This window comes from Somniosus microcephalus, unplaced genomic scaffold, assembly GCF_052327205.1.
Source record: "Somniosus microcephalus isolate GS21.2 unplaced genomic scaffold, FLI_Smic_1.0 unresolved_chr3, whole genome shotgun sequence".
NCBI lineage: Eukaryota > Metazoa > Chordata > Chondrichthyes > Squaliformes > Somniosidae > Somniosus > Somniosus microcephalus.
Window position 1 is genome coordinate 7,645,245 of NW_028225181.1, and position 14,441 is coordinate 7,659,685.

The 14,441-nt window shown below is 44.5% G+C and overlaps 1 protein-coding gene across 1 annotated transcript; it reads left to right on the forward strand.

Annotated features, from left to right (window-relative positions):
- Positions 1-5,141: 5,141 nt before the first annotated feature.
- On the forward strand, positions 5,142-10,145 carry LOC147091187 (putative G protein-coupled receptor 139). Its single transcript, XM_085976671.1, has 2 exons — positions 5,142-5,322; positions 9,204-10,145. The coding sequence occupies exons 1-2, from the start codon at positions 5,184-5,186 to the stop codon at positions 10,103-10,105; spliced, it is 1,041 nt and encodes a 346-aa protein (XP_085832797.1). The 5' UTR covers positions 5,142-5,183; the 3' UTR covers positions 10,106-10,145.
- Positions 10,146-14,441: the final 4,296 nt, after the last annotated feature.

A 14,441-nucleotide genomic window follows, 5' to 3' on the forward strand; every position in this document is an offset into this window, starting at 1 on the left:
GGGCAATTGGGGGGGAGGAGCTAAACACGATTAAAATCACAAAAGAGATGGCACTCAGTAAAATAATGGGACTTTAGGCGGATAAATCCGCCAGACCTGATGGCCTACATCCTAGGGTCTTGAGAAAAGTTGCGGTAGGGATTGTGGGTGCATTGTTGATCATTTTCCAGAACTCCCTGGACTCAGGAATGGTCCCGGCAGATTGGAAAACTGCTAATGTAACACCCTTATTTAAGAAGGGAAGTAGACAAAAAGCTGGAAACTATAGACCAGTTAGCCTAACATCTGTGGTTGGCAAAATGTTGGAGTCCATTATTTAGGAAACAGTATCAGAGCATTTGGATAAACATAATTTAATAGGACAGAGTCAGCATGGTTTTACGAAGGGGAAGTCATGTTTGACAAATTTGCTCGAATTCTTTGAGGATGTAACATACAGGGTGGATAAAGGGGAACCAGTGGATGTAGTGTATTTGGGCTTCCAAAAGGCATTTGACAAGGTTCCACACAAAAGATCACTGATCAAGATAAAAAATCACGGGATTGGGGGTAATATACTGGCATGGGTGGAAGATTGGCTATCTAATAGAAAACATGGTTTTACGAAGGGGAAGTCATGCTTGACAAATTTGCTCGAATTCTTTGAGGATGTAACATACAGGGTGGATAACGGTGAACCAGTGGATGTAGTGTATTTGGACTTCCAAAAGGCATTTGACAAGGTTCCACACAAAAGATTACTGATCAAGATAAAAAATCACGGGATTGGGGGTAACATACTGGCATGGGTGGAAGATTGGCTATCTAACAGAAAACAAAGAGATGGGATAAGTGGTTCGTTCTCGGGCTGGCAATCAGTAACTAGTGGTGTCCCACAGGCATCAGTGCTGGGACCCCAACTCTCTACAATCTATATTAATGATTTGGAGGAAGGGACCGAGTGCAAGATATTCAAGTTTGCCGACGATACAAAGATGGGAGGGAAAGCAGTGAGTGAGGAGGACATAAAAAACCTGCAAAAGGACATAGACAGGCTAAGTGAGTGGGCTGAGATTTGGCAGATGCAATATAATGTTGGAAAGTGTGAGTTTATGCACTTTGGCAGAAAAAATCAAAGAGCAAGTTATTATCTGAATGGAGAGAAACTGCAAAGTGCTACAGTACAAAGGGATCTGGGGGTCCTGGTACATGAAACACAAAAAGTTAGTATGCAGGTGCAGCAGGTGATCAGGAAGGCCAATGGAATCTTGGCTTTTATTGCAAGGCGGATGGAGTATAAAAACAGGGAAGTCTTGCTGCAGTTATACAGGGTATTGGTGAGGCCACACCTGGAATACTGCATGCAGTTTTGGTTTCCATATTTAAGAAATGATATACTTGCTCTCGAGGCGGTTCAGAGAAGGTTCACTCGGTTGATTGCAGAGATGAGGGGGTTGACGTATGAGGAAAGGTTGAATAGGTTGGGACTCTACTCATTGGAGTTCAGAAGAATGAGAGGCGATCTTATCGAAACATATAAGATTGTGAGGGGGCTTTATCGGGTGGATGCAGTGAGGATGTTTCCACTGATGGGTGAGACTAGAACTAGGGGGCATAATCTTAGAATAAGGGGCTGCCCTTTCAAAACTGTGATGAGGAGAAACTTCTTCACTCAGAGGGTAGTAAATATATGGAAATTGCTACCCCAGAGAGCTGTGGAAGCTGCAACATTAAATAAATTTAAAATGGAGATAGACATTGTCCTTGCAGATAAGGGAATTAGGGGTTACGGGGAGAGGGCAGGGAAGTGGACGTGAGTCTAGATTCAGATCAACCATGATCCTATTGAATGGCGGAGCAGGCCCGAGTGGCCATATGGCCTACTCCTGCTCCTATTTCATATGTTCTTATCACCTCCAAGCTCCCCTCCAAGGCACACACCATTCTTACTTGGAAATATATCATCGTTCATTCATCGCCACTGGGTAAAATTCCTGGAACTCACTCTCTAACAGCATTGTGGTAGTCCGTTCAATACATGGACTGCAGTAGTTCAAGAAGGTGGCTCACCACCACCTTCTCCTGGGAAATTAGGAATGGGCAATAAATGCAGGCGTTGTCAGCGAAGACCATATCCCATGAACAAATTAAACAAAATCTTAGTGAGCCTCGGATGAAATTCTTGGATAGATGCGGAAGCAGTTTGACCCACTCCGCCTATGGTTTGAAGTTCATGGACAGAGACAGGAGCAATGTAAACTAGGTGGCCCAGAGAATACAATTCCTGGACTTAGATAGGAACAGTGTAATATGGCATCCCTGTCAATGAAAATTCCAGATTGAGGCGGGGGAGTGGAAATCTAGGCGGTCCAGGGAACCTAATTCCTGGACTAATGGATGGTGAATGTAATCAATCCGGCCCTCTAATTCGAATGAGGTGTGAGTAGAGCAATCTGCGTGGACATGTGAATTTAATGCCTAGACTGAGGGAGGAACAGTGCAATCCAGGTGGAACTGAGAATGAAATACCTGGAGAGTGCCATCAGCAGTTTAATCTTGGTGGCCCTGGGAATTAAATTCCTGGACTGAGGGAGGAACAGTGTAACCTAATCTGCTCTGGGAATGAAATTGCTGGACTGAGGGAGGAGCAGCAAATCTTGGTAATCTGGGAATAAAATTCCTGGACTGAGGCGAGAGCAGTATTCACTAGGCGGCCCTACGATTGATTTTCCTGAAGTGAGGCGGGAGCAGTGAAATCAGTACGCCCCTGGGAATATAATCCATGGACTGAGGGAGGAGCAGTGTAATGCAGGTGGCTCTGGGAATGTCATTACTGGACTGAGGCTGGAGCAGTGTAATCTAAGTGGCACTGGGAACGAGAATTCCTGGACTGAGATGGAAGCAGATTACTGCAGGTTGCCCTTGCCATGGAATTAATGGTTTGAGGCGGGATCAGTGTATTCTAGGCTGTCCTGGGAAATAAATTCATGGTCTGTTGCGGGAGCAAAGCAATATAGGATGCAACTAGATTTACATTACCGGATTGAGGCCGGATTAGTGTAATCTAGACAGACCTGGGAATGCAATTTCTGGACTGAGGCGGGAGCAGTGCAATCTGGACGAGATTCAGGCTTGGGCTGATAAGGGACAAGTTAAATTTGCAACACACAAGTGCCAGGCAATGATTTTCACACAAAAGAGAGAGCCTAACAACCGCCTCTAGATAGTCAACAGCATTACCATCGCCGAATCCCCAACCAGCAAAATCCTGGATACCACCATTGACCAGAAACACAACTGGACCAGCTTCATAAATACTATGGCTGCAAGAACAGGTCAGATGCTGAGTTTTCTGCGTCGAGTGACTCACCTTTTGATTCACCAGAGCCTTCCGCCATCGACAAGGCACAAGTAAGGAGTGTGCTGGAATACTCTGCAGTTGCCTGGATGAGTGTAGCATCAACAACACTCAATAGGCTCGACACCATCCAGGACATAGTAGACCGTTTGGTTGGCACCCCACCATAAACATTCACTCCCTCCACCTTCGGCGTACCGTGGCTGCAGTGTGTACCATGTACAAGATGTACTGCAGCAACTTGCCAAGGCTTCTTCAACAACACCTCTGGAACACTCGACCTCTACCACCTGGAAGGACTAGGGCAGCAGGCTCATGGTAACACCATCACCTCCAAATTCCCCTCAACACCATCCTGAATTGGAAATATATCGCCGTTCCTTCATTGTCGATAGGTCAAAATCCTGGAACTCCCTTTCTAACAGCACTGTGGGAGTACTTTCACCACACTGACTGCAGCGGTTCAATAAGGCGGCTCACCACCACGGTCTCATGGACAATTAGGTATGGGCAATATATGCTGGCCTTGCCAGCGATACCCAAATCCCAGGATCAAATAAAATAAATCTTAGTGACCCTGGAATTGAAATTCCAGGATTACGGCGGGAGCAGCGAAATCTACACTGTCCAGGGGATGAAATTTCTGGATAGAGGCAGGAGTAGTGTAATATAGTCATCCCTATGGTTGAAATTGCTTGACTCAGGCAGGAGCAGTGAAAAATAGACTGTTCATGGAATTACATTTCTGGATTCAAATGTGAAATGTATAATCTGGGCGGCCTTGAAAATGAAATAACTGGAATGAGGCGGGAGCAGTGTAAAGTAGACTGCCCTGGGAATTGAATTCCTTGATTGACGAGGTTCCTGTGTAATCTTGGCGGCCCAGAGAATTAAGCTCCTGGATTGAAGTGGGAGCAGTGAATTCTAGCTAGTCCAGAGAACAAAATTCCTGAACTCAGATAGGAGCAGTATATGTAGGCCTCCTACATTATTGGACTGAGGCGGGGACAGTGTAATCTAGGCAGTGCAAGGGATTTAAAATGCTGGACTGAAGCAAAAGCAGAGTAATCTAGGCGGCCCAGGGAATAACATTCTTGGACTGAGGAGGACGCAATGTATTCTAGCCAGCCCTCGGAATGGAATTACTGAACTGAGGTGGGAGCTGTGTAATCTAGCCAGCCTGGGAATGACATTCCTGGACTGAGGAAGCAACAATGTAATCCCGGCGGTCCAGGGAATAAATGTCCTGGACTGAAGCCGGAACAGTGGAAACGCGTCAGCCCAGTGAACACCATTCCTGGACTCAGGCCAGTGTGTCATGTGTGATTACAATCTTTCCATCACTGTGTCCATCTCTAAGTTCCTGCCGTTTAGGAATATTTATTGATGGTGACTATTTTTGCCTTGTTAGTCTGGGTTTGAATACATCAGATAACAAGATTGGGGGAATCCAGCCTCCTCTCTTCTTTTATTCATATTGTTTCTGTCACTTTCTCCTCTTTTGTTCACTGGTTGTGTTTAATTCAGGAAGAGAAACTCCATTCTCTTTGATCAATCTCGGTATTTTATGCTCGGCTGAAATATTCCACATTCGGTCACTTTTAATTTAAAACTGTGTACAACATGCTAACCTAGGTTGTGTTGCAATAACGTGTTGATTTGACATTGGGTCACTGAGTGTGTTTGTTCAATGTCTGTAATTAATGCTATTTACAGTGAGGCCTAATTATATCACTCAGGGATTTTGCTCTGCTATAAAGAAGGAGCTCCCTTCACTGTCTCACCTCACACAGTCAGTGCGCTGCCTCCAGCATAAAGACCACCAGCGACTCACAGACCGGAAGATATGGCTGTGCCACCTCCACCGCCCCCTCCGCCTCCCCCGCCCCTTCCTGATAATTGGCTTGAAAATGTGCGGATAGCTAACTTATTTAATGAAATACAAAAGATTTACTACCCAATCCTCGCTACTGTTGGAGTTCCGAGTAAGTTCAATGACCAGTTATGAATTCCATAAACCATGTTACACTGTAATATTATTCTTGCTATTTACAGTGTGATTTTATTCATTAATGATTTTCTGTGCTTGCATTTCTTGCATCATCTAAATCGTTTAAATGCAAGTCTTTCTTTTTATCAATGTTAATGCATGAGTTGTTGTATAAAAATACTCGGATTGCCTCGCTACAGTTGGTGCTCCTGTTAAGACTCTATATCTAATAATTAATTCTGTTAGTTATGTTTAACAGATTTAATGTTCTTATAATTTCCTCCCCCACCCCGGCAGCCCTCGCTGCTGTTGGTGCCCCTGGTAAATCTCTGTATGCAGCTTTCAATTCTGTAAATAATGCTTAACTGTATTTCTCTCCTTCTTTCCATGTTCCTTGTCATTCCCCATGCTTTCCACGCTGCTGTCCGCTATTGATTCTGAACGTGATACGGTGTTACCGAGTTTGCAATATTCTATGTTCATTTCAAGCAATGATATTGAACCCAGACTCTTTATTTAACGAATTTCCGTCTGCTATCCACACTGAACATTCCTAACAGATAAGAAAAATGTTTTCTTGGATTAGGAAACTTTTCACGTAATGGCAAAGGTCTTCGACCTGAAACGTTAACTCTGTTTCTCTCTCTCCACAGGTGCTGCCTCACTTGCTGAGTATTTGCAACAGTTTCTGCTTTCATTTCAGATTTCCAGTATCCACAGTATTTTGCTTTTATTTTCGATTAATGATCGGAATGACTATTTAAACAGAGTCACAGGAAGAAAATCCTGGCAGGTCATATTCATATCTTTAAATGTGTGAAATATCCGCTAATCATTCAGTTCCAGTCACTGTCTCTTTTTCCACCAGCTCCAGTTCAGCATTCGTGGCACTGCTTCAGGTAGTTGGAACAGGATTACAAGGATAATTTACATTCTCATAAAATGTTCTTTAGCCAGATTTCAATACAGTAACGTGCAATCTTTGTTTTGAATTTACAATTAAGTCACATACCCGTCTGGCACAGTTCAGTGGATCTCTCAGTGAGACCCAGTGTGGTTCTCTATTGCCTCCTGATGTACCTCAGGATTAACAATCCCAGCTGAGGATAAGACAATCCTTTGATATTTTGTCCTCTAATATTCTCTGCACAAGGTTGGAAACCAACATGTGAAATGTACAAGGATAATTCTCTTCAATTTGTGTTCAGGTACTTTACAAAATCGTTCAGCAGCACTTTGCCTGTTGGATTATTCGTCTGAATTCGATGTTGTTAAATACATTTACTGAGGCATTTATTGCCAATAATAACTATGTATTGCAATTCAGAATCCATTTTTTTGCAATGTTATTTGGAAAATCTTCCTTTCAATGAGCTACAATTTGCGTATTTCAAGAAAAATGCGGTAAACTCAATCCTCAAAGCAAGTCTGACAGCCTAGTTGTCTTTATAACTGCGGTTCATTTGTATTTATCTTAACATGGTCGTATTACATCCGTACATTTTAAATAGAATTGACTGTAATTATTGCATGCCAAGTTTGCAGTTTCTGTGGCATTCATTTACTGTTCTATATATAAAGGATATTCAAACCAAGATCAGGAATCCAAGCGGGATTTCCGAAACCCGAACACAGGGCACAGAAGCGAACTGCACTGCTCAAATTGCTGACTGGTCCTGGGACACGGAGTTCTGTAAGAGTAAAATAACATAGGAACATAGGAAGAGGTGTAACGCATTTAGCCCCTCAAGCCTGTTTCGGCATTTAATGAGATCATGGCTGATCTGCGACCTAACTCCTTATACACGACTTTGCCCCATATCCCCAAATATCCTTGGTTAACACAAATCTATCAATCTCAGCCTTAAAATTGACAATTGATCTAGCATCAACTTCAGTTTTGTGGAAGAGAGTTCCAAACTTCTACCAACCTTTGTGTGTAGAAGTGTTTCCTAATTTCACTCCTGAAAGGTCTGGCTCTAATTTCTAGACGGTGCTCCCTAGTCCTAGAATCCCCAACCAGGGAAAAGAGTCTCTGCCTATCTACCAATCTGTTCATCTTAATAACTTGAAAACTTCGATCAGATCACCCCTTAACCTTCTAGATTCTAAGGAATTCAATCGTAATTTGTGTAATTTCTCCCCATAAATTAACCCTTGGAGTCCGGGTGTCATTCTGGTAAACCTACGCTGCACTTCCTCCAAGGCCAATATATCCTCCCTAAGGTGTGGTGCCCAGAAATGCTCACACTACTCCAGGTGTGATCTAACCAGGGCTTTGTATAGATGCAGCATAACCTCTGCCCACTTGTGTTCTCGGGCTTTAGATATAAAGGCCAGCATTCAATTAATGTTTTTGATTATTTTCTGTACCTGTCGATGATACTTTAATGATCTATGTAGATGCTCCCCTGCCTCATTTGAGCGCCACTCGTTTTAGCTTCTCACCATTTAGAAAGTACCCTGTTCGATCCTTATCATGTACAAATTGGAAAACCTGACATTTGAATTCGTTAAAACCCATTTGCCACATTTTTGCCCATTCACTGAATCTATCGATATCCCTTTGTAATTTCATGCTTTCATCAATACTGCCTACATTGCTGCCTAACTTTGTGTCATCCGCAAATTTGGATATATGACGTTCTATGCCATCATCTACGTCGTTAATAAAAACTGTGAATAGTTGAGGCCCTATCTGGTCCTGGGAATGTGTCACACTTTAGAGTCATTATTTTATTTGTTACTATTTATTTATTGACAATTTTATTGAGTCCCAGTCTCTGATACAATATTAGTTTCCTTGGGATTTCCGGCATGCTTCTTCCTCTACAGTAAATACTGAAACAAAGTCTGTTTTCAACATGTCCGCCATTTCCTTATCATTGACAATATCACAACTTTCAGTTATGAAGGGTTCAAATTTACTCCTGACCACCCGATCTTCATAATATAATTGTAAAATTTATGTGTGTCGATTTTGACATCCCTTACAAGTTTCTTTTCATAATCCCTTTTGTAGCTCTTAGTAACTGTTTTGTGACCGTTTGCTGTTCTTTGTATCTTTCAAATTCGCCAGGATCTGTGCTACATTTTGCATTTATATAGGCTTTGTCATTTATTTCCATGCTGTCCCTTACCTCTTTAGTCGTCCAGGGCTGTTTATTACAAATAGAGCTCTTGCCCCTCAGGGGTATAGACTGTTTCTGTATTAGCTGAAATTATTTTTTGGACATCCCCACTGATTGTCTGTTGTTTTACCCATTAACAGTTTTGCCAGTTTACTGTGGACAGTCTCTGCCTCATCCCGTTGAAGTCAGCCTTACCTAAACCTAGAATCCTAGTAGCGGTTTTGCGTATCTCTTCATTGAACTCGATCATGTTCTGATCACTATTAGAAAAATGTTTCATTAGGCTGTTAAGTAAATCTGGCTCATTACTCATTAATAAATCTAACATGGAATGCCCCTTGTTGGTTAAGAACCTATTGCTACAGAACACTATCCTGGACACACTCAATAAATTCACTACATTTCTGAAATGTGCTAATCTGCTTTTCCCAATCTATTCCTGACATACTCTAGTCCTTTGCATCCCTGGTACCTCACCTGATGCTTTATATATGCTGAGCTAAAGGTAGATCTATCATTTCATCTCTCAGTGAGCAAACAGCTGTTACTTTTATGTATGTATTTATTTCATTTCATTTATTGATTAATTATTCAGACAATAAAGATTTACAGATTCAAAGGTAATATAATTAGATTATATCAATGATTGTCGGTAATTAGATTCAGATTTCACCCCGAATTCCATTAAAATGCTGCTTTTGCTGCCAGCCTGATGTAAATCTTCACTGTTTATTACCTTCCGCAGTTAACTTAGTGACCATTGTGATCCTGTCTCGGGGAAAGTGCGGTCTCTCCACATGTGTCACTCACTACCTGGTGGCCATGGCAGCGGCGGATCTACTGGTCATTATCATCGACCTGATATTGAGGCAGATTCCAATTACTTTTAAGAAACGATTTGCTCCTGTGTATTCTATCCCCGTGTGTAATATCCACGCCGTCCTGCTTTATGCAGTCACAGACTGTTCTGTCTGGTTCACTGTCACTTTCACCTTTGATCGTTTTGTGGCAATTTGTTGCCAGAAGCTGAAAACTAAATATTGCACTAAGAAAACGGCTGCTGTGGTTCTAGGAACAGTGACTGTGCTGAGCTGTTTAAAGAACGTTTTCTGGTATTTTATGTTGACAGATGAATATGAGCTAGAGAACACCCCCTGGTTCTGTGATGTAACACTCGAGGTTCAGTTTTCACCGGCCTGGGGGGCAATCGAGTTCCTTCATCATGTTCTCACCCCGGGGGTCCCATTTGTTCTGATTCTGCTGCTCAATGCTGTCACCGTCAGACACATTTTAGTGTCCAGCAGAGCCCGCAGGAGACTCCGGGGTCCCAGCAGTGGGGAGCGTCCCAGAGACCCAGAGATGGAGAGCCGAAGGAAATCCATCATTTTACTGTTTGCTATTTCGTGCAATTTCATCCTGTTATGGTCTGTGATTATGGTCTATTCTATATATAACCGGGTGTGGCGATTGGTGGATTATTTTGTGTCTCTACCTATATATTTTCCAGGTTTGGGACAAATGCTCCAGCTACTGAGTTGCTGCACAAACACTTGCATTTATGCCGTGACACAGACTAGGTTCAGACAGCAGTTGAAAAATGTGTTGGAATATCCCTTTACTTTAATTGTAAAACTCATTAAAGAATGAGATGAACTGAAGAAGTTCCTGCATCAGAACGTAACCCCATCTCATATTCTGTCCAGCCCAATCTAACCGCAGGGCCAGTGATATATGTTAGTATTAGCACACTCACTGACACACTGTCTGCATCATAACCCAGCGGCTGAGACATCCTATGAAATGTAAAACACTGCCACTGACCTCAGAAATATTAGCACACTGAAAGTGGTAACTGGTTTATATTAACACACTCACTGGAACACTCTGATCATACTGTTATACTGCCAAACGCTGATAGTAATCAACAAAATACTCCCCCAGATCCGCTGCTCATATTTACAATGAAACCCCCGGTAAATATTAACCCAGTCCATGTTCAAATATTAACTGAATCACAGAACACCGCACAAATATGTAAATACCGGCAGAGACATTCTTTGTGCAATGACATTCTCCAACACAACCACAATAAATATAAACACAAGCATAGAGACACATTTTTCATTGTATTACACTGTCATCGGTGTCCTGTGGAAAAATCTCACCCACTCTCTCGCCTGGCATGCCCCACATCACTCTTTCTCTCACACTCTATGTCTGCAATTGTAACATTTACTGCTGCATCAAAATTCCACAATGTACTGCTGCCCTCCCCAATTGTACCATTAACTGCCACCTCCCAATTCCACAATGTACTGCTGCCCTCCCCAATTGTACCATTTACTGCCGCCTCCCAATTCCACAAAGTACTGCTGCCCTCCCCAATTGTACCATTTACTGCCACCTCCCAATTCCACAAAGTACTGCTGCCCTTCCCAATTGTACCATTTACTGCCACCTCCCAATTCCACAATGTACTGCTGCCCTCCCCAATTGTACCATTTACTGCCACCTCCCAATTCCACAAAGTACTGCTGCCCTTCCCAATTGTACCATTTACTGCCACCTCCCAATTCCACAATGTACTGCTGCCCTCCCCAATTGTACCATTTACTGCCACCTCCCAATTCCACAAAGTACTGCTGCCCTCCCCAATTGTACCATTTACTGCCACCTCCCAATTCCACAAAGTACTGCTGTCCTCCCCAATTGTACCATTTACTGCCGCCTCCCAATTCCACAAAGTACTGCTGTCCTCCCCAATTGTACCATTTACTGCTGCCTCCCAATTCCACAATGCCCTGCTGCCCTCCCCAATTGTACCATTTACTGCTGCCCTCCCCAATTGTACCATTTACTGCCACCTCCCAATTCCACAATGTACTGCTGCCCTCCCCAATTGTACCATTTATGCTGCCTCCCATTTCCACAATGTACTGCTGTCCTCCCCAATTGCACCATTTACTGCCGCCTCCCAATTCCACAATGTACTGCTGCCCTCCCCAATTGTACCACTTACTGCCACCTCCCAATTCCACAAAGTACTGCTGCCCTCCCCAATTGTACCACTTACTGCCACCTCCCAATTCCACAAAGTACTGCTGCCCTCCCCAATTGTACCACTTACTGCCACCTCCCAATTCCACAATGTACTGCTGCCCTCCCCAATTGTACCACTTACTGCCACCTCCCAATTCCACAAAGTACTGCTGCCCTCCCCAATTGTACCTTTACTGCAGCCTCCCAATTCCACAATGTACTGCTGCCCTCCCCAATTGCACCATTTACTGCCACCTCCCAATTCCACAATGTACTGCTGCCCTCCCCAATTGTACCATTTACTGCCGCCTCCCAATTCCACAATGTACTGCTGCCCTCCCCAATTGTACCATTTACTGCCACCTCCCAATTCCACAATGTACTGCTGCCCTCCCCAATTGTACCATTTACTGCCACATCCCAATTCCACAAAGTACTGCTGCCCTCCCCAATTGTACCATTTACTGCCGCCTCCCAATTCCACAAAGTACTGCTGCCCTCCCCAATTGTACCATTTACTGCTGCCTCCCAATTCCACAATGCCCTGCTGCCCTCCCCAATTGTATCATTTACTGCTGCCTCCCAATTCCACAATGCCCTGCTGCCCTCCCCAATTGTACCATTTACTGCCACCTCCCAATTCCACAATGTACTGCTGCCCTCCCCAATTGTACCATTTACTGCCACCTCCCAATTCCACAATGTACTGCTGCCCTCCCCAATTGTACCATTTACTGCCACCTCCCAATCCCACAATGTACTGCTGCCCTCCCCAATTGTACCATTTAATGCCGCCTCCCCATTCCACAATATACTGCTGCCCTCCCCAATTGTACCATTTACTGCCACCTCCCAATTCCACAATGTACTGCTGTCCTCCCCAATTGTACCATTTACTGCCACCTCCCAATTCCACAATGTACTGCTGCCCTCCCCAATTATACCATTTACTGCCACCTCCCAATTCCACAATGTACTGCTGCCCTCCCCAATTGTACCATTTACTGCCGCCTCCCCATTCCACAATGTACTGCTGCCCTCCCCAATTGCACAATTGACTGCCACCTCCCCATTCCACAATATACTGCTGTCCTCCCCAATTGCACCATTTACTGCCACCTTCCAATTCCACAATGTACTGCTGCCCTCCCCAATTGCACCATTTACTGCCACCTCCCAATTCCACAATGTACTGCTGCCCTCCCCAATTGTACCATTTACTGCCGCCTCCCAATTCCACAATGTACTGCTGCCCTCCCCAATTGTACCATTTACTGCCACCTCCCAATTCCACAATATCCTGCTGCCCTCCCCAATTGCACCATTTACTGCTGCCTCCCAATTCCACAATGTCCTGCTGCCCTCCCCAATTGTACCATTTACTGCCACCTCCCCATTCCACAATATACTGCTGCCCTCCCCAATTGTACCATTTACTGCTGCCTCCCAATTCCACAATGTACTGCTGCCCTCCCCAATTGTACCATTTACTGCCGCCTCCCAATTCCACAATGTCCTGCTGCCCTCCCCAATTGTACCATTTACTGCAGCCTCCCAATTCCACAATGTCCTGCTGCCCTCTCTTATTGTACCATTTACTGCTGCCTCCCAATTCCACAATGAACTGCTGCCCTCCCCATTTGTACCATTTACTGCCACCTCCCAATTCCACAATGTACTGCTGCCCTCTCTTATTGTACCATTTACTGCTGCCTCCCATTTCCACAATGTACTGCTGCCCTCTCTTATTGTACCATTTACTGCTGCCTCCCAATTCCACAATGAACTGCTGCCCTCCCCAATTGTACCATTTACTGCCACCTCCCAATTCCACAATGAACTGCTGCCCTCCCCAATTGTACCATTTACTGCTGCCTCCCAATTCCACAATGTACTGCTGCCCTCCCCAATTGTACCATTTACTGCCACCTCCCATTTCCACAATGTACTGCTGCCCTCCCCAATTGTACCATTTACTGCAGCCTCCCAATTCCACAATGTACTGCTGTCCTCCACAATTGTACCATTTACTGCCACCTCACAATTCCACAATGTACTGCTGCCCTCCCCAATTGTACCGTTTACTGCCACCTCCCAATTCCACAATGTACTGCTGCCCTCCCCAATTGTACCATTTACTGCCACCTCCCAATTCCACAATGTACTGCTGCCCTCCCCAATTGCACCATTTACTGCTGCCTCCAAAATTCACAATGTACTGCTGCCCTCCCCAATTGTACCTTTACTGCCACCTCCCAGTTCCACAATGCACTGCTGCCCTCCCCAATTGTACCATTTACTGCTGCCTCCCAATTCCACAAAGTACTGCTGCCCTCCCCAATTGTACCATTTACTGCTGCCTCCCAATTCCACAATGTGCTGCTGCCCTCCCCAATTGTACCATTTACTGCCACCTCCCAATTCCACAATGTACTGCTGCCCTCCCCAATTGTACCATTTACTGCCGCCTCCCAATTCCACAATATAGTGCTGCCCTCCCCAATTGTACCATTTACTGCCGCCTCCCAATTCCACAATATGCTGCTGCCCTCCCCAATTGTACCATTTACTGCCTCCTCCCAATTCCACAAAGTACTGCTGCCCTCCCCAATTGTACCATTTACTGCCACCTCCCAATTCCACAATGTACTGCTGCCCTCCCCAATTGTACCATTTACTGCTGCATCCCAATTCCACAATGTGCTGCTGCCCTCCCCAATTGTACCATTTACTGCCTCCTCCCAATTCCACAAAGTACTGCTGCCCTCCCCAATTGTACCATTTACTGCCACCTCCCAATTCCACAATGTACTGCTGCCCTCCCCAATTGTACCATTTACTGCCGCCTCCCAATTCCACAAAGTACTGCTGCCCTCCCCAATTGTACCATTTACTGCCGCCTCCCAATTCCACAAAGTACTGCTGCCCTCCCTAATTGTACCAT

Coding starts and splice junctions, on each gene's coding strand:
- LOC147091187 (XM_085976671.1), top strand. CDS start 5,184: ATGGCTGTGCCACCTCCACCGCCCCCTCCGCCTCCCCCGCCCCTTCCT. Junction 5,323..9,203: donor CGCTACTGTTGGAGTTCCGA/GTAAGTTCAATG, acceptor TACCTTCCGCAG/TTAACTTAGTGACCATTGTG.